The 25,218-nt window shown below is 39.7% G+C and overlaps 1 protein-coding gene across 3 annotated transcripts in view; it reads right to left on the reverse strand.

Annotated features, from left to right (window-relative positions):
- Positions 1 to 25,218, reverse strand: part of nfyc (nuclear transcription factor Y, gamma) — a 79,280-nt gene that overhangs the window by 35,817 nt on the left and 18,245 nt on the right. For all 3 annotated transcript variants that reach the window (XM_078423434.1, XM_078423432.1, XM_078423433.1), the window contains exons 2-5: positions 19,307 to 19,431; positions 15,465 to 15,536; positions 9,874 to 9,987; positions 7,133 to 7,228 (exon numbers count right to left, since the gene is read on the reverse strand). In XM_078423434.1, coding sequence (XP_078279560.1) covers positions 7,133 to 7,228; positions 9,874 to 9,987; positions 15,465 to 15,536; positions 19,307 to 19,429 — 405 coding nt within the window. In that variant the 5' untranslated portion in view covers positions 19,430 to 19,431. The remainder of the gene's footprint in view (positions 1 to 7,132; positions 7,229 to 9,873; positions 9,988 to 15,464; positions 15,537 to 19,306; positions 19,432 to 25,218) is intronic.

The raw sequence follows: 25,218 nt of genomic DNA on the forward strand, positions 1-25,218 counted from the left end.
ACAGTTACCATTTCTTTCAATGTCGTCTTCAGATAGGTCAGGTGCACGATTATATTATATTCGTATTCATATATTAGATTCATATTATATGCCAGCGAATGAAAATTTGGCAAGAAACTACCTTATCGCCCATTCACCCGTACATCCACATTAGATACACTGCTGTCATAATCAATATTGTGGGACATACACAGTCTTTGACCTCAATTTACAATAATGCTTACGCCTCAGAATCTAACAGATCTTGTTTTCAAAATTAAAAAAATGTTGAGCAATGGATCAACAATATTAAAAACATGCAGCAACAATACTTGTAGAAGTATTACAACAGAAGTTGATGAGATCTGGGAAAAATCAACCAAATTGGGTTAAAATGGCATGCCAATAACAAATAGGATAAGACTGTGTTACAAACCTTCCCAGATACCAAGTGCTGAGAAAAGGGAAGGAAGATTGGTTGAGGGAGTGGCAGTGATTGAGATGACTGGAGTGCTGGAGTGAGAAAATGCCCTTTAAGGTGGAGATAATTCAGATACAATAAAAATAAATCCCCATGAGGGGGAAAACAGTGTGGCAATTCTTGCCAAAGCAACCTGGATAATCAAAACGATAATGGTGAATTACAGCAGAAAAAAAAAGCATAAGACGACATCAGATTGATAACACAAGTTCTAAACAGATTAATTAAAGAAAGTTTCAGAGGGGGTTTCCACTCTGACTTCCATGATAAGCTGAGCTTGTTCTCGATGGAAAAAGAGGAAGTTAATGGCAAATCTAATATTTAATATCTCCATGGGACTATGGAGCAAAATTGTTTCTATTGACAGAAGGTTAAGAATCAGACAATATAAAACAGAAGAATCATATTTTTAAAGTATTTTTAAAGGGAGCTAGATCATCGTAAGAAAGGAAAAGAATATTCCAGTGCTATGGGGAGAAGTCAATGTATAGGACGATCATGAAACTGCAGATGCTGGAATCTTGAGTAAAAGAATGAGCTGAAGGAACTCAATGGGTCAGGGAGCATCTGTGGAGGGAATGGATAGTCGACGTTTCGGTTCAGGACCCTTCTGAGCAGTTCACTTGCTCCCTCAATGGCTTAATATCTCTAAGTTATTTAATTTGGTGATCTACTGAGACAGTGCAACTAAGTATGCACAAATGTAAAGGTTTAGAGAAATGGCAGAGATGGCGTGCGACTCATTTCATATCAGCAACATTTTATTTCACAAATCCTACTATGTTTACGGTCAGGCAAGATAAACAGAAAGATAACCTAATTTTAGGAAGGACATTCTTGCTATTGAGGGAGTGCAGCGAAGGTTCACGAGGTTAATTCTCGTGATGGCGGGATTGTCATACGATGAAAGAATGGAGCGACTGGGTTTGTATTCACTGGAATGTAGAAGGATAAGAGGGATCTTATAGAAACATACAAAATTATTAAGGGATTGGACATGCTAGATGCAGGAAACATGTTCCCGATGTTGGGGGAGTCCAGAACCAAGGGCCACAGTTTAAGAATAAGGGGTAGGCCATTTAGAACTGAGATGAGGAAAAACGTTTTCACCCAGAGGTGCGAATTTGTGGAATTCTCTGCCTCAGAAGGCAATGGAGGCGATTCACTGGATGCATTAAAAAGAGAGTTAGATAGAGCTCTTTGGGCTAGCGGAATCAAAGGGTATGAAGGCAGGAATGGGGTACTGATTGTGGATGATCAGCCATGATCACATTGAATGGTGCTGCTGGCTCGAAGGGCCGAATGGCCTACTCCTGCACCAGTTGTCTATGTACCTATAACCAGTAGTGTAGGTGAATCTTCTAAACTTGTGGTAGTGAACCACGGGCGCCATTTATTATACTTAAATGCTTATTGCCACATTTCTACTTTTGGCAAATTATTAGAACTGATGTATCAGAGAGAACTGCAGAGGTGTTGAATCCTGATATGTAGTGGAGACTGTGGGCCCAAATACTGGCACCCAATTCAAAAGGCGTGAACAACAAAACCAAGTTCTATTGTTCATTAAACATCCCACACTCTGGCGACGCTCAGAGGAATCTTATGTAGAAATGGAAAGCGACAACGAGTAGAACATTACAGTAACAAGTAATTGATAGGAAATGCAACTAAAGTATGGATGAAAAGCCTACACGTGGATGACTGATATGTTGCATAATGTCTGATAAGAATTCACGAGTGTGTACCATGGAAAAAAAACACACTCACACACATATGACTCATTTCATTGAGAATTTTAGCTGTATCTAGAAGTAGGCAGAACACAAAATGCTGGAATAACTCAGTTGGACAGGCCAGACAATTGGAGAGAATGGGGGGTAGACACAAAATGCCGGAGTAACTCAGCTGGACAGGCAGCATCTCTGGAGAGAAGGAATAGGTGATGTTTCGGGTCGAGACCGTACTTCAGACTCATTCCCTCCGGACATGCTGCCTGACTTGCTCCAGCAACTTTGTGTTTTGCTCAAGATTCTGGTATCCTTGTATTTCCAGTAGATCAGGTGTACAAAGTGAATTAGCGTCGGCACTGGGAAATGAGGGGAGGTAGTGGAGGAAAAAGGGAAAATACAAAAGTTTATTGAACCTGTGCTAAATTGGAGTTTTTCACTATTGGGCCTCGGAAAACGACACTAATAGCTTTTGTAGAGGTGACAAAAAGGTCAGGAAGCAGGTTCTGCAGCCAGGTAACTACTGAGCACCAAGGATTCACTGAAGCAATCAGCAGCCAACAGCTGCAAACATCTGACTGAAAGCCCTTCAATTGCAGCACAGCTTCCAGTCAAGGATGTTTACAACAGTATCAACTGCCATTAACCACCTCCATCAAGACCAATAAACCACGATGTAGACCAAGAAGCACTAAACTGCATTTGATCTGAACAAAGCCAGATCTGATCAATTTGACAGCTGTGCAGAATCATTAACTAATCCTGGTGGTAAAAGGTTGTCCGAATGGCACAGCTGGTAGAGTTGCTGCCTTCCTGCGCCACACACCCAGGTTCGATCCTGACCTCAGGTGCTGTCTATGTGGAGTTAGCACATTCTTCCCTTGACAGTGTGGGTTTCCTCCGGGTGCTCTGGTTTCCTCCCACATCCCAAAGACGTGTGGGTTTGTTGGCCTCTTTGAATTGCCTCCTGGATGCGAAAGTGGGATAACATAGAACTAGTGTGAATGGGTGATCGATGGTCAACGTGGATCTAGTGGGCCAAAGGGCATGGTTCCATGCTGTGTCTCTAAACTAAACCATTGCAGAGGTGAGGCAGCGAATAAGGCAACGACTATCCACCAAGATATCCACCAAAGTCATTCAATAACCCAGCAGTTATAAATAACCCAGCAGTTTCAGGAACCAGAATCACAAAACCTCCTCAAAAGATAGTTTCAGATTTCTGTGGAAGCTAGGTCTAGAATGTTAAGCAATTAATCACAGTAGAAAGCAGGAGTGGCCAAACTACAGCTGGCAAGCTGCATGTAGCTCTTTTACAGATCAAGTGCTGCTCTCAGCGATACGTGCAGAAGCCACTTAATGCACCAACGTGGTAGGTTCCTCAGGAAATGGAGTAGGGTGCTAGAGGGCACAGTGCACTTTGTTCTCCAACCTCAGCAGAATTGCCATACAATACTCGGCATGAAGTTTCACATGGACATGACTTCAGATGACATTTGGCCATTTTGCTGAATGTGTTTGTGATTTCCCTGGAGAACGTTTCTGAGGTTAGGGCCTGTGAATTACAGGATGCATTCATAAGATTTAACTTGTCAGTAGCCCTACATTTATGAGGTACTAACAATGGCGTAATCGAATCGCAGGAAATGCAGGCAAAAGAAAACATAAAGCAAGAAAGGAAAGAGATTTTACATTCACTGTTGAAGATGGAAAAATGCTGTGCCCTATTTGCAAAGTACTGCTTACCAAATGCAACACTGGCAAACTGAAACATCACCATGAAACAAATAACTTCAGGAGGAGGAAAATAAAACAAGGTATCACCTTAAAAACACACCAAACAGCCAACAAACACCAGGTTTCTGAATGAAGTTGTAGAACAACAGAAGCCACTTTTGTTAGTTCACAGAATGTTCTATGTGCTGAATGATCATATTCCAACAGAGAGTTTATTAAGAAGAGATGAAATTTTATATCTGAATGACGAAGAACTTTAGAAATGAATGAAGCAAGTTATTGTGGAATATTAGAGAATCTACCAAAGGCATGCTAATGTCACAAGCTGGATGCAAAATGATTGCATTCTTTGATGTTTGGGCTCACTCTCCAGGAACCCACTCAAAGAAAAAAACGCATATTGGCCAGCTATATGTCTACAGATTAAACAGCGAGAGAAGAAATTATGGACCTAGTGTTGCTGATATATCAAACTACGGTGCTGATATAAAGAAAGCAGCCACGAAAGCAGCATTGCACTGGCGACTTTCCAGCCTTGCAGTGGGTGAATTATCTACAAAGGCAGGACAAAAGAAGGCTTTGACCTTTGAAACAATACTGAATTTCTTCCAACTCATTATATCTTTCATCAAGACTAAATACAAAAATAATCTGAGAAATCAGCAATTTCTTCTGATCAAATAGGAAAAGAAAAAAAAAGCCGAAGACCTAGAATTGGAAGACAAATCAGACATCTCACAATACTCCATTGTAAAGGCGGTATCTGCCAGCAATGTCCTAAACGTATTGTTGGAGACTTCAGTGATGTCCTTACAGAAACCTCAAGTTGATGAATAATGGATGCAGGATCTAATGATATTTACTAATATTATCTCACATCTGGAAATACACAATTGAGCACCTGCAAAAATATCCACCATAGAAAGAGAAACAATGGAATTTTGGGAGAATCAGATTAAAGATAATGCTTAAAATCACTCAAATTCTGGAAGAGTTCCACGAAAGAAGTCAAGACATTCAGTGCTGCTAATTTCATAAGATGGCTCATCAATCATGGCTGATCTATCTTTCTCTCAACACCATTCTCCTACCTTCTCCCCATAACCTTTGACACCCTTACTAATTAAGAATTTGTCAATCTCTGCTTTAAAAATACTCAATGACTGCCTCCACAGCTGTCTGTGGCAATGAATTCCACAGGTTCACCACCCTGAAATTCCTGCTCATCGCATTTCTAACAGTACGTCATTTTAGTCCGAGGCTGTGTCCTCCTGGTCCTCGACTCTCCCACTAGTGGAAACATCCTCGCCACATCCACTCTATTCAGGCCTTACACTAGTCGCTAAGTTTGAAGGATGTCCCCCTTAATCCTTCTAAACTCCAGTGAGTAGACTCAGTGCTGTCAAAATGCACTTCATACGTTAACACAATCATCCCTGGGATCATTCTCATAAACCTCCTCTGGACCCTCTCTAATGCCAGCACATCCCTCCTCAGATAAGGTGCTCACAATGTTTTCAAGTTTAAATGCAATATATTGATTTGACCCATTTTACCTAACAATATGTCATGCAAACCTCATAAAATTAACCCATCTCTGCTATGACAACATAACAACCAGATTTCCAAACACCAACTAATAGAAAAGATACTCAACTGGCATCGATCTCCAGCATTAATTAGCTATAAAGAACTAAATACGTGTTTGGTGTTTCTCTTTTTATAATGTAAAATATTACTAATAAAAATATAAATGTTGTCCATTTTTTGAGTGCCTCAATTTTCTAAATATTGGCACATGCAGCGCCAGTAGGTTTAGCTAGCTCAGCATGCACAAGTGTAAAGCTAGATAGAATGTGATAACATAACATTAAGATGTGGAGCACTTCATAGTCGTCTTAAATAAGCAATCAAGATTTAATTAAAAACTCATCGCTGTGCACAGGCTGAATCTTTAAGTGCTATGTGACACTGGTATTCGTACAATCTCGTTAAAGTCAAACTAAATCAAAAAATTCTCTCCTCCGCAATGGACTGTTTCAGTTTAATACCACAAATCAGTCAGGCAATAAACAACAAGCCGCAACTCCCTTTCTGGACCGCCACGGCAAGAACATGTGAGAAAAAGCAGCTCATTTCAAACAATCGGTAATGCTCGAGTTTCTTAGAGAAGCTAGCAATCTGAAACAAGGATATTCAGAGACTTTTAGTGACAAGGTAACATAAACATCTAACTGAAAGCCGTACTTATCACATCAAGCTTTCAGTTAAAGATGTTTACATGACCTCTGCACTATGCTGCATGTACCAAGGAGCAAACGGACAGCGTAATTTTAAAACCAAACAGTTGAACGTATTAGATTTACACATTTCTTCTAAATGCCCTTCTTAGTCTACACCCACTGAAAGTGAGACAGCATCTGAAACACAGAGAACCAGTCAGTACCTGGTGTGAAAGCCCATTGACTGTCAGGCACACTGAAGGATTGCATGGCCAGGGATTTACAGCTTGTGTTCCTTTCAGCAAGATTTACTTTGTTTGAAGCACACTGTGCATAAGAATAATAAAAGCCCTACGACTAAAACAAACACACTGTGGACTTTGTTTGGAACAGATCCTCTTAAACTTATTAGGATCTTAAGAACATTGCAAGTGACTGGCAAGGACTTTATGAACTGCTAAATTCAATCAGCTGTTAAACAACCTCGAAGGTTATTTGTGGAAAAAAAAGAAACATGGTCCACATTACTAACTTTTTGGTTATAACCTCAGAAAACATTCAAACCATTTTCCAAAACAAAATAAATGAAAATGAACAAACATAAATAATTCTAGTTTTAATTTTACACTTTTAGCCAAGGCACAGAATGTCACATTTAACAAAAGGTTTAAGACATTTGAAAGGATTTGCTTACTCACTCAGTGGTCAGAAGACAATGTTCTGCATTATTGACGGAAACGCCGATATTTATAACACTCCACTGTGTGAGCATGCCACCCAGGCATTACCACAATACTTTACACTAGCACCTGATGTTCAGGGACAGCATATACCAGCAAGGACTAACATCCATACTTGGGCACTGTCATACTTGAGGAAAGGGATACACAGCTAATACTAATAGACTTGGAGCAGAGTAGTCGGAGAACAAGTGCAGATTTGATTTCTCGTGACAAACAATATTCTTATTTTTACCTCCTTACCTGCCGTTTTGGAGGCTTGAGCTCATCTCGAGGGACAATATCAATTAGAAAATCAAACTGATCGAACTTTGTGATAGCCATGGCGATATCGTTCCTCTGTTAGAAGAGAATCATGAAAAGTATGTTAGAAAACACACCACCATACAAACAGATCGGTGCGATGACAGGATGCTGGGAGGGAAGGAGAGATCTCTCCACAAGCACGGCTCATTTGGAGTGAGTGGAGGGGAAGGGGTAAATGTGATGTAAGGCACAGGATTACCATACAGAATATCTCCAGTCTGTGTTTCACCTCATTTTCAGATCAAAGCACAAATTACTTCTGGCTCCTGGAATACAGCCCAATTTGTGGCTCCTGGAATACAGCCCAACAGGCCAATGGAGTGCAGTTTGGAGGATTGCAAGGGATTTCTAGTGGCATAATATGGTAGGAACGACCTGTTTAAAGTTTCTATAAGCAGATAACAGCAGGGTAGAAACCAGGCAGCACCATTCTGTATAGCATCATCACATTAATACATTTTATTTTGAAGTGATGTGTAAATCCAACGTCACCTGGGTCAAAATATCTCCATGTATTCAATACTTATACATTATTAAAACTATTGTCACTTAAAATTTCCTGCATCCAAAGAATGGGCATCTCCCAAAAAACATGGGATCTCTGACCTTCTTAATTAAAAGTCCAAACACAAACATTCTCTTTCCACAGGCCTCTCCCCAAACACGGCAGTGAGTAATTCAGAAACTGGATTGTATGTAGAACTATACTCTAATCTGATTTAGACTTCAGTGATACAGCTCAGAAACAGGGCCTTCAGCCCACCGAGTCTGTGCCGACCAGCAACCAGTCCGTATACTAACACTATTCTACACACTAGGGACAATTCACAATTTTACTCAAGCCAAATTAACCTGTACATCTTGGGAGTGTGGGAAGAAACTGGAGCATCCGGAGGAAACCCATGCAATCACAGAAAATACAAACTCCGTACAGACAGCACCTGTAGGCAGGATCGAACCTGGATCTCTGGTGCTGTAAGAAAGCAGTTTTATCGCTGCTCCACTGTGTCGTCCATGATTACTCAAACTCGTGAGGAGTTGCTGCAGCATTTCTGGGCAAACAGTGGAGTGAGGAAAGGACAGCAAACCATTCCTATTTTGTGAACTACGAGAGTAAAATGGACTCATTTGCTTCAGATATTAACTGGTCCAATCATTAGCCTATGCTTAATTTACAAGGGAAGCACATGATCAAAAGACTCCTGTCACAGTAAATTATATGCCTAAGGTGCCACCAGGACACTACCACCTGGTGCCTCCCCACACTCCTGGAATCATACCTTGCCTCTCGCTATCCAACAAGAAAAGATCAAAACTTTCAAGTTCCTTGCACCTTTTTTCATTGCTTTCTCTAGGGCATCATCAGCCAAACTAACTCCTGTTCAGATTTCTGACATTATTGCACATTCACTGAGAGCAGGAGCGTTTGACAACAAAGCTGGACACATGTTTTTGCTCTCCTTGAGCTTAAAAAAAAGTGCTTTCTATAAAGTTAAGCACAGTTGCCAGTTGCAATTAAGCTTTATAGCAAGCTCAAGTGCAAAGGTGTCAGAAGGAGTTTTAAACTTGTACCTTAAACAGTATAAAATTCAGCCAGATGCTCTGTATTATATTCCTGCCCAATAAAATATATGTACAACAAACCGCTCAAACTTTTATCTTGCTTATAACTGTTAACTCCTTTCCAAGGGACAGCCTGAAACCAGGCTAAATAGCTGCACTGTTTTCATTCGAAGCAAGGAATGCTCTTAACATTAATACCATTTTAGTAATTTTAATGGAAATGTACAAACTGTATCTGAAATAAGACAATTGTGCTTTTAGGAATTCTGTAAGAGCTTCAAACTATTCTCACTGTTTGGAAATGCAGGACATGCACTTCCATTTAAAAATGTTCCCCTTCTTTGCCCTACCTGGGTGTACTGTGAGCGATTCTGGTTCCATCGTAAGGATGTGATTAGGCTAGAAAGAATGCAGAAAAAATTCATAGGAAAGTTCCCAAGACTGGACAATTTTGGTAATAAAGAGATTGGATAGGTTGGGACGGCTTTTCCTGGAGTAAAAGGCTGGGGGGTGACTTTATGGAGCGTTGTAAAATTATGAAGGGCATAGATGGTCACAGCCTTTCTCCACCAGAGGGTATCTAAAACCAGGGGGCATACATGCAAGATGAGAGGGGAAACATTTAAACGGGACATGAGAGGCTAGTTTCTCCTCCATAGAGAAAGTGGTATATGGAATAAGCTGCCAGTGGCAAGTATAATTAGAATTATAAAATTAGTATCATTGAAAAGACACATATAAAGGATAAATGGATAGGGAAGCTTTGGAAGGATACGGGCCAAATGGGACCAGTTTAGATAGATATCTTTCTTTGTCAACACGGATGAGTTCAGCAAACTCCGAGTCTAGTTGATTTCTACATCCCGTCCTTGACAAAGTTAAGAGAGATCAGTTGAGGCATTCTGTTTTGGGCAATCTTGTTGCTGGATTGTTACAATGAAAACAGAAAATACTGTAAATACTCATCAGACCGGGCTGCATCCATGGGATGAGAAAAAGAGTGAACTCTAAGTTGTAGACCCTTCACCAGAAGTGATTAACACTAGTCACATTTTGATTTAACCCCAATCCCAAAACTAGCTTCCAACTCAGCAAACAAACAGTGTTCAGAGTACCTGCAGAGTTCTACGTTTGTTATCTTCAGTATGTATCCATGCTCGTAAGGATAACTCAGTAATGAAAATCTGAGCTGCTTTTGCAAATAGCACTGGTGCTTCGGCACTGATCATCTGCAAAAGAGAATGAGAGCATGCAGAGATTACATCTTAACAATTTCTCCTGTCATCTACTCTTTGTGGAACAGGCTGATCAAAGTACTTACTGACTGCACAGTGCTAATGACTAACAGAGGCATTGGTCTACAAATCCCCCAGAGACCAAATGCAAGTTGTACTACCAAAGATGTGGTTGCACTGGAGAGGATCCAGCACAGATTTAAGGAAGTCGCAAGGAATGCAAAATTGCACCCACAAGGAGAGGTTTAAAGAAGCTAGGACTTTCTTGACTGATCCTTGATTTTGTGTTATTTGCATACAATTCAAAATGAAGCAACTGGTATTTTAGGGCATGATGACAGATTTATAAAAACAATCATTCAGAAAATAACATGCAAATGCTTAAGATTTCAAAACTCATTTATGTTGACCCTTCACCAAGAATTGCAAACAAATGCTCAAACTTCACTTATTTGTCGAACAGGCATTATTAGCTAATTGCTTTAACAACTTTTAAGGCACAATTTACCTGCACACATTGCTGCTTCAACATTACAGTGCATAACGTTATTGAAGCATTGCACTAGTATTGCTTGACAGCTGATGAAAGCAAACTGGTTTATACTCCAGTTTCTAATGCAATCATTAGTCACATATAATCTGCTCTCAATGAATTAATCTTGGTTGCTCTTGATTAACCTAAATTGGGATTTATGCTGTCCTCAATATCTTTCCCCCCCCAATCATTTGCTCGCTGACTGGCTGGCTAGTCATCACTCAACCTATCCATGCTACTCCTTTAAATAATGGTATCACACTCACCCTCTTCCCGTTTGTCAGCACCTTGGCTATTGTCAGACTGAAATGGAAATGGTAGTAGACACTTTGCTATTCTCTTCCTTGTTTCATACAAGAGGCAAAAATTAGTTGGGCCTGACGATTTCTCTCTATCGAATCCCTTTAAAATTTCCCCTCTCTTTAGCTTACCTACACACTTTCCCCTTAACTAAAACACATGTACCATCACAACAAATCTTAGCGAAGACACATGCCAAAAATTTATATTTTCCATCACCTTGTGTCAGTTACCATTTTGGTCTCTGAAAACCCTCCTCTTCTTTTCATCACCCTTCATAATATGTTCTATTTTCTTCAATTTTTAAAAAAATTATGTTATCTCCATCTTATCATACACTTTCGTGCCTATACTAATTTCCTTTATTTCACCCTTGCACTTATGGTCCTTCAAACTTTCCAAAGTATGACTCTCAGTATCTGATAAAAGCTTATTTTTTGACATTATCTATCCTGCACAACATCCTGGGTGATCTAGATTGAAGAGTCTCATTCTTATCACTGTGAACATATTTAGTCAAAAACAGTGCTATTTCTTCTTTGAATTGTTCTCATTTCCCCAATACCAGTTAACCTTGAAGTAGCTGTTTGCACACCACCTTTGCTCACTAATATATACTAAATAAAGCTGATAGCTTATTAAAAAAATATTCCTAGTTTATCCTTGTCCTTTTCAACGACATTGAAATCCAATTGAAATATGATTACAATCAGTAAAATACTCCCTCACTGACACCCCCAAGCCTAGGATAGGGTTTATTTGCGACAAAATGCAATCAGCAGGTCATAATAGCGGTAGGTTCATAATGAATACAACTTTCGTCAATAAAGGAGAAAATTATGTCAATGTTATGGAGCAGAGCAAAATAGTGGATAAGATAAAGTTTGAAGTTGATAATCTTTGAAAGTATATTAATCATCTGGCCCAGATGAAATACATCTCAGACCGTTGAAAAAAAGTGGAAGAAATTGTAAAGAATCCAAGAGTTATTTTTCGATCTTCCCTTGTTACAGGACTGCACCAAAAAATTGGAGGATGACTGGCATTGCATTATTATGGAAGTGGTGGTGGAGAACAAAGCAGGTAATTACAGGCAGGTCAATTTGATCTCAGTAGAGCAGCATTTATTATAAACTATTCTGAGGGATAGTTCAAAATGTCAAATTTAGAAAACCACCCTTGAGAGAATAAGGACAATTTACGAGGACAGTAGTCCACGTGGATTTTCAAGCTTTTTGAAAAGACCCACATTGCAGTCGGTTAAAAATATAAAAAGCATGTGGGATTAGGGGAAGAATGGCAAACTCGATCCAGAATTGGGTCAGTTGTAGAAAGGAAGGACCAATTGCCGGCAGATATTTTTGTGATTATAAGGCTGTTACCAAAGTGATTCCACAGAGTACACCAACATGTTTATAGTCTACACAGCAGCAGTCATGCTGGCTGCCCTATATGCCTCTTCAAAACACTCCGCACAGGATGAGCTAGGCATGGGCATCTTTCTCCCAGACCTCCATCCCCAATATCAAGACCCTGGTCTTGACAGGCAGATCATGTTATTTATATAATATAAGAAAATTATGTTATTTATATGCTGTCCTAAAATATACTCTACTCAAAGCTTCATTATAACAAAAGATTACCAACGGGCAGAGGAAATGATTGAAGGATGTTCTGAAAGCTGTCCTGAAGAAATGAGCAAAACACTCACTCATGGGGACCCCAGACATATGAATAAACAAAAAGAGACCAGTAATATTCAGAATGAGACTATTAAATGCCTCTCCAATTAAGCACCTCCTGCCTCGCCTGTGCTAAAATCTACTGGTTCTACATTAGGGTTTTCATTAACCCAAGATCTTGAGGGATTTAAAAACACATGGCAAGGCTTATTTATGATTTTTGTGATATATATTAATGATTTAAACTTAAATGCAGGAGGCAAGATCATGCCTTGTAGGGCTTTGGAATGGCAGCTGAGTTCGTTGATGCAGGACACTGAGGGATTGAGTTTCTGAACAATGGTAACCTCCCCCAGTGCACTAATTGAAGACCTTCCAGAAATTCAAAGATAGATGGTTGAGTTATCTTGCTTGAAAAGGATATTGCCCAGTGCTTTAGTGGCATGAACATTGCTTGCTATTTATCCGCCCATGCCTGTCTCTTGCTTCTTTCTTCCAAGTGAAGCCATGCACTCTGCTTGCAAAGTAGTTGCAAATGGAATTGAACATAGTGTTCAAAGGTGAGCGAATATCCATACCTGTGACCCATCATGTTTGCACACACTTGCTCATTTAACTCCACTGATATTTTACTCTGGTACATCAGAACAGGTTACTTCCCAAGACAGAAGCTCATGGAATCAATATGATGCTGCTGCTGCTGCTGCTGCTGCAGCAATAGATGAACAAATGGCTAAACTCTTGTGAACAGCAAATTTCCAGGTGTGAATTTGATCAGGGCCAGGTCAGGTTTCCAACTGGGTCTCACAGGAATGAGTATTGGGTCAATACTTTCAATGACCTATTTAAACAACTTGGGTACAGGTGCAAAGGAATTGTCTGAAAGTTGGATGATGGAATGAAACCTTGTGTGGAATATTGGGAAAACAAAAGCTTAGAAAACAGAATTTAAAATGCTGGCAGAATGGAAATAACTTCATTAAGTATCACTGAGTGCAGAGAAGCAGAGTTAAACAGGTGGACAAGAGAACCTCCAAATATAGTAGAACTTGACATTGACCATGTATAAAATAAATTGAAGTGTTTGGATTTGTCATGACCAATGCCGAGAACTGTACTGTACCAACACAACAGTACTGTAGTTGCCAGAATAACAGGACTTTTCAACATAAAAAGTACACCATTGTGGCCACGTATCAGACTCTAGTATTCAAAATGTTTGTCCAGATATGTCTAGTTTTGGTTTCCTCACCATGGTGCATGGCAGAAGCAACAAAAAAAAAAGTGTTCAAAGTTCAGTCACAAGTAAATAAAAAACGCTGCAGGAGGTTTTACAATGTTAAGGATTCTATATAAATGCCTTGGTATTTATACTTCAAGACAAATTGATTTTTCTAATTATGAATAATAGATATATTATAATATATAATTATAATATATATATTATATTTATAATATAATAAAATGAAGCAATGAATAGCATTCCTCCTGACATTTCAATTTTGGGAGGAATGCGATTCATGGTTTGAAAGTAACGACAAGACCAGGTTTTATCGCCATATAATTAACCTTGAAGCGAGTGGTGTGCAAGGCTTGGTGGAAGAGCACAAGAGTTAAACCAGTTACTGCTATGAGAGGGACATCCATAATGGATATTAGCGAACAAGATTGATTCTTATGATAATTTACCAGTTTCAAAGTCATCTTCTCATATACTTGTGTTTTATTTATTTTTTTAAAAACAAAGAAAAAAATTAAAGGATTTATGATAATTTAACTAAATTTAAATTTAGACATTGGAAACCATGTCCCAGATTGTTCGACTGGACTTCTGGATTGGTAGTTCAGTAATATAACTGCAACCATACCATGAAGTAAAATACAGGTACACTTCAATATAGTTAAATGAATTTCAAACTCATTATTTTTCAAAAGTTTGTTTGAACACAGTGATCAAGTTCATCAAATTACCACCTCTATCTTTAACACCAAATATCTAAGTTCCCTTCTTCCACCCGCTAACTTATGTTTCAGTTCAAATACATCTCCGATGGATGTTTACAGCATTGTATGCTCTCAGTCTCCCACAGGTCTATTTGTAGATCTACATCAGGCGACAGTACAGTCTTTAAAACTGGACGCTCTGGATGTTAGCAACACCAAAGAACCTACAATCAGGTTTCATTCCACCCTGGACTTCAGTTTAAGCTAACAAATTATCTTTGAAGGGTCTCGACCCGAAACGTCATCCATTCCTTCTCTCCTGAGATGCTGCCTGACCTGCTGAGTTACTCCAGCATTTTGTGAAATAAATACCTTCGATTTGTACCAGCATCTGCAGTTATTTTCTTAAATTATCTTTGATGTGTCACACTAATCAAGTTTAATAATCAGAACAAACATTTTTGAGAGTTTTGAAGAGAATTAATAATACTGCACTATTTCTTAACGATTAAGCATGTTAAGCTGCAAGGATTTAAATCACAGTCCTACAAAATTCTGATTTGGTTGCTTAGATACTAAATTAAACAGAAAGAAAACAGAAATAGAGCAAGAGATAAAATTGTAGCTGAACTCTTATAATCTAAAAGGGAAACATTAACAATGAAAACCCTTCATAAAATCAACATGCACGAGCTACTAATTAGCTTCTCCATTCCCCTTACATACGCTTCCTGTCCAGGGAAGGTGGCTTAGTGCTGATCACCCGAGTGAAAGCATTTCAACCACAGTGGGACTACAACTGGTTAATTGATATTGGTGATCGGTACCCTAAGCGTTTGTTTTGGTGTGTGTGTGTGTGTGTGTGTGTGTGTGTGTGTGTGTGTGTGTGTGTGTGTGTGCGCGCAGGAGTAGATAGTTTCCCATTCCTAAAAGATGCTATTTAGCGTGAAACAGTGCTCCTACGTAACCTTCATGTTTGGATATTACTACAGCACAAACTGTCACAGTACCTTCACATCTTCATCAAGCTTCATAATCTTCTTGATACGAGCCAAGGGAAGATCCTGCATCTTGAAATCATTCTGTTGGGTCAGATAATGAAACAAGGGACAGAAAGAGTGGTTTAAAAACACAATGTAAAAGCTTCACAACAAACATCCAAAATGTATGTGTTCCAGCAAATTAACCCTGCTAATTCTAGATAACTCTAGAAAGGTGGCCTATAGACTGCACTCGATGTGCTCAAATGATAATCAATAACTGTGGACCATTCCAAATGTATTCTTAATTACACAAGACACCTCCAAAATAAGGCCCAAGTCTTATTTCTGGATTCACGTTTGGACTGAGATTACAATCAAGCAGATCTGGGCCTGGATCAAAATCGATGTTGGAATATTTGAGCTCCTTTTACAACCTGCCATCCATTAAAAAGCCTTCCACAATTCATTTAAAAATGGTGCCGTGTAACAGGCAAGGATTTATTTTATAATGAAGAGAAATCCCACCATGCTTCTTTAGAACTTAAAAGTATTAGGGCTTGGCAAATGATTGAGAGACTTTCAGATAGGGAATAGCTTAAAAAACCCCGGCAAAAATCAAATCAAGAATTATTAGGCAAGCTAAAATGACGTTGAAACATGAGCAGAGATGAGTATCAACAAATTAAAACATCTTTGTTTAAAAGACAGAATTCAAAGACTATTGTTGGTGAACAGCTTAAAAGCAACTTTTCATGTAATTCTGTCAGCCCAAGTATTGAGATCTTCCATTGTACAGCAAATTAAACTAAACCTTGTTTTTTTGTCTTGCATTAATGAAGGTGTACACTAACCAGAGCAGCACAAGATGGGAAAAGTACCAAAGCCAATTTAATTTATTCTTGAGGAAATGACTGCAGTAGTTAGTAATGTTCAACTAAATGTTCACTCTGACAAGGTGCATTTATATAGGGTCTTAATGGAGCAAAGTGCCTTAAGGCACTTCACAGGAGAACCTGCACATAAAATGTGACATTAAGCCACATAAGGAGAAATTAGGGCAGATGTTTAGAAGGTCAAAAGGCAGAAATGTCTCCCCTTAACTTGCATACTGTTGTGTATCAGAAGCAGTGACCTTAAAACAAGAGGCCCACAAGAAGCCCAATCACAGAGTACACTGGTGTCAAGCAAGACATCACGCTAGCCTCAACACTTGTCTCAGTCTTTCATGTAGCAACACAGCACCTCACCTCCAGCAAGCTTCCCTCTGAAAGGGAGCCAATCTATGGGACAAATGTTAACATGATCCTCAACATCTGCAACTCAAGGGTCATCCACCCATCTGCTACTGCTCAACCTCAAATTCAACCAAAGATCCACAAGACTACCCTGGAATGCCTCAGCTCAGTAGCCACTCTCACCAAGAACAGAAATCCACCACTTTCAGTTCACCCATAGAGCATTTAACCATTGGAGGAAAAAAAAAATCAAAGATCAGGAGCTCAAACCAGCAGAAGGATCATGGGCAACAATATTCTCTGTTCCCAACTACAGCAGTTATACCAATAATGCCATGCATGCAGAACCAAATCTCCCTGCATAACAAGAGAACTAATGTTACATTTCCTTTTCAAGATCCACAAAGCCAAATTCCTACTCAGTTTACACCATTGGGCAGGTCTAACTGGAGTCCTAAAACAGACATACCAAATAGTAAGTGCAGCTCCTCCCAAAATACTGAGGCACCCCAGTCATCTCCTGCCCTCCTGAGGCAGAGCTTGTGGAACCCACATTGGCCTCACCAGCTATCTCAAAACTCTCAGAACTGGGACAGAAGCCATCCTTCTTAAACTGTAAGAAAAACTGGGAAATGTACTGAATGGTCCTGAGACATTTCATTGGAACACCTTCAAACAAAATGTGAAAATAAGCCACAAGGATATTGGAGCAGATGGTCAGAAGATCAAAATATTCTTTTTTTGGAGGAAAGAGACAGGAGGCAAATTCATAAATTAGCACCTAAGCAGCTAAAGGCAAAGCCAACAATGGTGCTTAAAATCAAGAGAGTATAAGAATCAATGCACTTTGGTGAGGCTTGTAGGATGTACATGGCTGGTAAGGAAAGACAGCATATTGATGAAAATGGCTAGTATTAAAAAAATTAATAATACTTAACTAAGAATCAAAGAACAATGAACACAGTATTGAAGGGCAAAAGGGACAGTGAGTTAGCTGATTGTTATGGAGAACTAGACCAAGTGGACCCGTTGGGCCCAAACCTCTCCTGCATTGGTGTGGCACCCTCTCCTCCCCCCCCTCCTCTCTCCCCCCTCCCCCTCCTCCCTCTCCCTCTCCCCCTTCTCCTCTCTCCCCCTCCCCTCCTCCCTGGAACTGGATTGTTGAAGAACCACATGTAAAGCATATGTTTTATTTAATTTAAAACAATTAAATCTTAGCTTTTCAATTAAATATCAGCAGACACTGAAGTATTCAGCACAATTTGGAAAAGAGATGAAAAGAGATGACAAACCATCTTGTGTTTACAAAATAATTATTAAACAGAGATCTGATGCACATTATCTGCTTGATATGAAAACATTTTCTCAGGTACAATGGGAGCGACTATGCAAAAAATTAAGTCCCATTGCGGTCACTGATGATATTACAAGATGGACAACTAATTAGCTGTGCATTGGATGCACAGACTTTAAATGAGGCAACTTCCATTAGGGTCGAGTCATTAGTGGGTTTGTCACAGGTTCTGGTGCTCCTCGTTAGGTGCAAGTGATTAAAATAATTAGTCAAGTAGTAAGAATCGCAGAAGAATTAGAGATTACAACTGGATTGGCAAATGTCCTCCACTATTAATAACTGTACAATTATGACTATAGTTGAAAGTAATATTTATGATTGGTCAGGAATGGCGACCTGAAGAGGTTGGATGCTGTGGCTGGAGCCATAATAAACAGGATCCTGGATTGTATTGCCAAATGTTCATGGAAAATCTAGGACCTCAGCAGTCATACATAGAAATGTGGTAACTGGTTTTGTCTCAACTCCAGATGCTTATCAGAAAGGGAAAAAAGAACAAGGCCCAACCTACGTCATTGAATTTTGCTGACAAACCCAAGTGTCTTGGATTTCACTGGAGAGACATTGACCTTGAGAGGATCTGATATAGCCATTTCCACTGTTGAGGGTATAGATGAACAGAGTCATAGATGATATATAGAGTGATACAGCAAAGAAAAAGACCCTCCAGTCTATTAATTCTACTACCATGACACCTTAATCCTATCTCTGATTTTAATTTTCCCCTTATTCACATCAACTGTACACCAAATTCTACTGTTAATCAACACACGAGGGGCAACTTCCAGTGACCAATTAACTGACCAACCAGTACATTTTTTGGGAAGTGGCAAGAAACTGGAGCATCCATGTGGTCCAATGAGTGCATACAAAATCCACAAAGAAAGCACTGGAGGGCAAGATCAAACCCATGTCGCTGGTGCTGTGAGGCAACAGCTTCACTAATTGAACCATACTGCTTCCCTTATTTCAAGTGGTGAAAATGTGTCGAGGGAGATTGACCATGGACACTGGTCTCAAGACTGGTGTCAGTCTCATCCTGAACACATGCCACAACCTACAACACACTTGTGAAGTACAACACCACAAGTTCCGCAACTGCATTCCTTCCCACATTACCACTGACTAGCCCACTGTCCAATTTCAACGGCTTATAAAGGTCAGTTTAATATTTTAGGAAATTTTGTATCATACATATTTACTATATATTTGACCCATGGAATTTTTTATTTTTTTTAGCAGTGAGCACAGACACAAAGCGAGCAAGAGACGAGGCATACCGGTGTTAAGTTGCGTATCTCTTCCATGACACGTGGCCAAAACGTCTGCAGCAGATGTTGGGCTTCGCTGTTGCCACCTCCCTGAGCAGCTGTACTGAACGAACCATCTGCAGTGGCAGACATTCCTAAAAAAGAAAAAAGATTTCCATTTATACAGTGCTTGCCATGGTATCAGGCTATCCCCAAGCACCTTAGAGCAAATAAATTACTTTATGAATATACAAAGCTTGAAAACCAATTTGTCCAATGCTACACAGCTCCACCTGCAGTAACTTCGTGAGGAGAGGATGTTCTAATTACAGTGGCGTTAATCGTGGTGTAAATAATAGGCAACAGACACAGGAGAACTTCATTGAAGATAGACACAAAATGCTGGAGTAACTCAGAAGGACAGGCAGCATCTCTGGATAAAAGGAAAGGGAGACATTTCAGGTCGAAACCCTTCTTCAGATAGAGACTGACTCCCCCTCTCTGGGGAGAGGGAGACACAGAGACATGGAAGGGTAAGGTGTGAAAACAAGACATCAAAGGGAACAAAGTTCACGAAAAATGTGGAATAGATCATTGTTAGTTAGGGGAAGATGACAACGAAGCATACAAAGATAAAATTTAACAAAAGACAGACAGACTGGTCGGAGAACTAGGATGGAGAGAGGGAATGCTTTATTACTCTTCTTCCAAATATTATTATGGCATCTTTTATATTTATCTGAGAAAGCAATCTGTAGTTTAACTACTTAACTGAAATAAAGCAACAACAACTGCACAATACTGTGCTGGGGAGACGTATAAGCAAACTGGTACGGGGAGCTTTTAGATACACTACTAGGTTCAAAAGAGGTTCAAAATTTATGCACTGATGGGATAATGTGAATAATAGCTTTAAATAAATGTTTTCATTTTGCTAAGTAACTTCAATAAGAGAGCTACAGTTTCAATACCAAACATCTTTTCTCGTCATGTACATTGAAAGAACACAACAGAATTGGAAATAGTGGAGTTAGTCTGCTCCAGACTGAATCATTCAACACGATTGCTGTCTTTTTAAAGCCGCTAGCTTTGTCCTTCACATATCCCATAATTCTGAAAGTAAAACTATTAAAATAGTTTTGGGGATGTGTTTATTGCAGGGAAAGGTCCTTGGTGCATATACAGTGAACAGGTGGTCATTGTTGATGTCCATCAGTCCACAAGGTCAGAAATGGGGATGCTTCCCGATGTTTGAATAAATTTCAATTACGCACACAAATGCTCAGTAAATGAAATCGCACATGCCTTCATGGGGCAAGATCGAAACAAGCCTCACACTCGGTGATGAAAGCAAGTGACATTTGTGCCACACAAATTCCAGGCAAAGACCATGAACAATAATAGACAATTTAGTTATATGGCCTTACTACAGAGAGTCATAAAGACATACAGCAGTATAAATTTGTCCATGCCACCAAGATGCCCCTTCTACACGAGTCCCACCTGCCCAGGTTTGGCCCAGGTTTGGCCCAGATCCCTCTAAGCCTTTCCTATCCATATACTTTCTAAATGTCTTTTAAATGTTGTTAAAATCAGAGGCTAAATTCCCAACACTGCAAAGTTTTTCCACCATTTATAATGAGAACAGCACAACCTGCAGGTGTTTCTCAACTCCATGCTCCATGACTTGGGAGTGTGCTGCAATCCATTCATCAAAGTCTGGAAATCCTAACCCTGTGGTATGAACACTGTGGTAACAGCTTCATTAGAAATGCTGGAGTGGTTCCAGCCAAAGCTCACCACTACTTTCAAATGCTAGCCAAAGAATGGTGACCAGATCCAACAAGTGAAGGAATTGCCATGTTGTCTCGGAAGGATTTTATTAAAATTCTCCCTGTTCTTTGACGGATCTTACTCTTATTCTAAAAGGACAGTTAGTGATGGAGCAACTCAGTAGGTCAAGGAGCATCTCCAGAAATGCTTCTTGACCCACTGAGTTACGCTAGCACATTGTGTCCTTTTGTATAAACCAATATCTGCAGGTCCGTTTCTACACCTTAATCTTATTCTCACCAGTTTCTGGAGGATCCATCAAAATCCTCCCAAAGAACAAATTGAATTCAGCGTAAAATACTTTTATTGATGCCTGCTGTGCACAATCCCTTGGAGACACGTTGAGAAATTGTTTGCATTCATTATATTTAAATTTGATATTCCGTATCATCTTTAATCACAATTAAAACAATATGGAATATCAGATTTAAATTGAAAATGCCAAGATCCCATTTTTGATTAGTTTAGAGAAAAGGCCTGAAAACAAGCCCTTCAACCCACCATTCACACCGATCTCATCCACCCCTCACACATTAGGGGCAATTTTTACAGAGGCCCTGTAACCTACAAGCCCACACATTTTGTCAGGTTCAAATCCATGGCGTGGGCAAATTTATTACATTGACAAATTGTGAAACTGAGAAGAACGCAATGGAGAGACAATTGGTCTCAATGTCAATGTCTGAAGAAGGGTCTCGACCCAAAACGTCACCCATTCCTTCTCTCCAGAGATGCTGCCCGTCCTGCGGAGTTACTCCAGCATTTTGTGTCTACCTTCAATATCTTCTGGGCAAGATTGAAGTCCTTCAGCAGCCCAGCTTCGCAACTTAGCAAGATTGAACTGAAGGATTACCTTTGAACTGGCAATTCTAATTGAAGAGCCATCTCTCAGAATTTTTAAACGTTCCTGGTTACTAATTTAATTGGCACTTTGAACTCTGAAAATGTTGCATAAACTCAGTTTACCCAACCATTCAGCACAGGGTAATGAATTATTTCCAAGAGCAACATCTTTCTGAAAACAAGTACAGGTTTTTTCAGAAAATATTTATATTAACTCAACTTGCTTGCTCATGCAATTGGTCACAATTCACTGAACTTGAAAATAACTATAAATCTCCTGATTTGCACTTGTTTTTAGTCAACTTCCAATCTAGATTAGTGACGATTTCAAAATTCACAAAATATCACGTTTCCCAGCTTTATAACAATGCCCAGAAGCATTAGATAGGCATGGTATCGCTGTCAGTAAAATTGGCAACACACACTTGAATTATTCGTGAGTTCGTGAAGTCAATAATCCCCAAAGTGATCAAATGACCTGCCACAAACGTCTAGGTTCCCCATATTTAAGTAAAGTTGAAATCTGGTGACGGGAGCAAGTCTGACTGATTATACCCTAACAACAGTGTGTGAGGAACATTTCTATTTTAAGATAACAAGATGCAAGTGTGTCTAATTTCTGGTCAGTCTCATACAACAAAGCAACTCAATCTTAAAACAACATGGGAATCATATTCTCATAACAAGAAAATAGTAACTTAATAACTGCCAATTAAAACACTCTGCAATAAGTAGAAACTGAATTGAGAGGCTGGGTTAACATTCAAGAGACCATAGGTTTTGAAACAATTTATTTTTGTGGCGCTTGGATGTTGAGTGTCAAGGTTACTTCAAAATGCAAAGCTTAAACAAAAACAATAAATCAAAATTACCAGAGTCTCCTTGTCATACACATAAGAGTGGTTCCCTTCGAGATATGCAAACACTACCCATTATTTAGGTTAAGAAGTAACAGCTAGTTTTAAAAGTACTCCAACCGTTGAAAGTACATGCAAGTAATTGATCTCTTAATGTTGTGAATGCAAGCGACTCCATCAGGGTTGGGCAATGGGATCTAGATCTCAAATTGTGTCACTAAAATGTTTCTCAGCCCTCTCGCGCAATAGTTCAAAGATCTCGCTAAGTGATTATTAAATGAAGGTTTAAAAAAGAATACAACAGCTGCTTTTAATGAGAACAATCCATCCATTGACATTTGCTGAGCTAACTAAAGCAGATGCAATATTATGCTCGAAGGGGAGAGGAAAAAAAAGGGAGTGTTGCGTGGAAGCAGTTTCACACGCAACAAATTGCTCGTGTTCACCTCAAAAGTTACCCACAGCACCCCAATCATAGAAATGCATGATAATGTGTGAAACACAAAGTGCTGGAGGAACTTAATGGGTCAGGCAGCATCTGTGGGGGGAATGTACAGGTGACATTATGAGTCAGGACCCTGCTTCAGACATATTGCAGTGGAGGGGAGAAAACTAGAAAATTAGGGGGAAAGGGAGGTTTAGAGAGAGAGAGAGAGAGAGAGAGAGAGGGGGGAGGGGGGGATGTACAAAACTGGCAATTGATAGGTAAATGCAGCGATGGAAGTTTGAACATGGTCAGAGCAGGAGAGAAGCAGGAATGTCGACTACCAGGAGTTTCTTTGCACATTCTACCAGCTACAGAATTCTCATTCCTCCATTACTGGGATTTCAGCAATATTTATCATAATCAGTGTAGGAAAGGGTAAGGCAGATTAGCTTGTCGACAACCAGAATAATAGTGGAAAACAAATCATAATAAAAAAAGAATGCCATCGAAAGCAACTTATTTGCATCGCCAACAATGCTCAGCATTATGCAGTAAACAGCACAATATTGGAATGAATCTTTAATAGTCTGAAGAAGGGTCTCGACCCGAAACATCACCCATTCCTTCTCTCCCGAGATGCTGCCTGACCCACTGAGTTACTCCAGCATTTTGTGTCTACCTTCGATTTAAACCAGCATCTGCAGGGTTTTTTTCCTACTTACCTTTAATACAGGGATGTGCTCTAATACATCTAATAACATGCAGGCCAAAATCTGAAGTCTCAACAGCCACACCAAGTTTCTGCAGTTGAGAAGTTTGTCACGATATGTGAATCCTCGGCATGGTTTACACCCTCATCAATTCAGGAAATGAAGTTACATACACGCACCATTCAACATCAGTGGTGCCGAAAAAGAGATGGTCAAGAGCTTCACGTTCCTTGCCATAAATATCACCAACAATGTGTTTTGCAAAAATCACTCTGAAGCTACAGCCAAGAGAGTACACCTGGGCCTCTACTTGCTCAGAAGATTAAGGAAGTTCAGCTCCAATGATTCTCACCAACTTCTACAGATCCGCCATAGAAAGATGTCAGGTTGCATCACAGCCTGGTTTGAGAAAAGCTGTGCCTAACACAAGGAATTGAAGATAGTGGTGAATGTAGCACGGCACCAGCCAGCCCCCCCCCCCCCCCCCCCCATGCAGATTTCACCTACACTTTACGCTGCCTCGGGAAAGCACTCTTTTGTTCAAAGACAACTTTCACCCTGGTCGTCCCCACTTCTCCTTCAGGTTGAAGATACAAAAGCTTGAAAAAACAGTCCACCAGATGAAGGAACAGCTTCTTTCCTGCTGTTATCAGACTATTGAATAGTCCTCCTGAGGCCGTAGCCCTGATCTTCCAACCTACCTCATTGTGGACCCTGCACTCGTTCTGTATCTGAAATGCTATAATGTTATAACACCATTCTGCAAGCTGGTACTTTTCTCTTTGCACTACCTGTTGTGGTTGTGTATGGCTGAATTGTACTCATGTATAGTATGATTCCACTGGATAGCATGCAGACAACGTTTTTTTTATTATATCTTGGGACATGTGACAATAATAAACCAATTATTTATTGAACACGTTTGGTATATATGCCTTACTTTTACGTTAAATATTAAAACTCAAATTTGGAGAGTTACTGGAAAAGATTCCACCTTCTCAGAAGGCCTGTACCTAAAGTTAAGAGGATAAGTACAGAGCACAGTACTTGAAGGTCAGAGTTTTATGCATGGTAACTTTGGCTTGTTTTCTTGGAAATCCAGTATGCTTGCAAACTGTGAACAACTTTGTTAGACAGCATATCCCACAATCATCAGATTGTTACCCATGTCCGAGTTCCTAAAGACCCAATAGACTTGCCATAACTTGTGATGGGATGTTCACTCTCTGACAAGGAATTTATTCAATGTGTGTGCCATAGCTGATTCATATA

This window comes from Rhinoraja longicauda, chromosome 27 (assembly GCF_053455715.1).
Source record: "Rhinoraja longicauda isolate Sanriku21f chromosome 27, sRhiLon1.1, whole genome shotgun sequence".
In the NCBI taxonomy this organism is placed as follows: domain Eukaryota; kingdom Metazoa; phylum Chordata; class Chondrichthyes; order Rajiformes; family Arhynchobatidae; genus Rhinoraja; species Rhinoraja longicauda.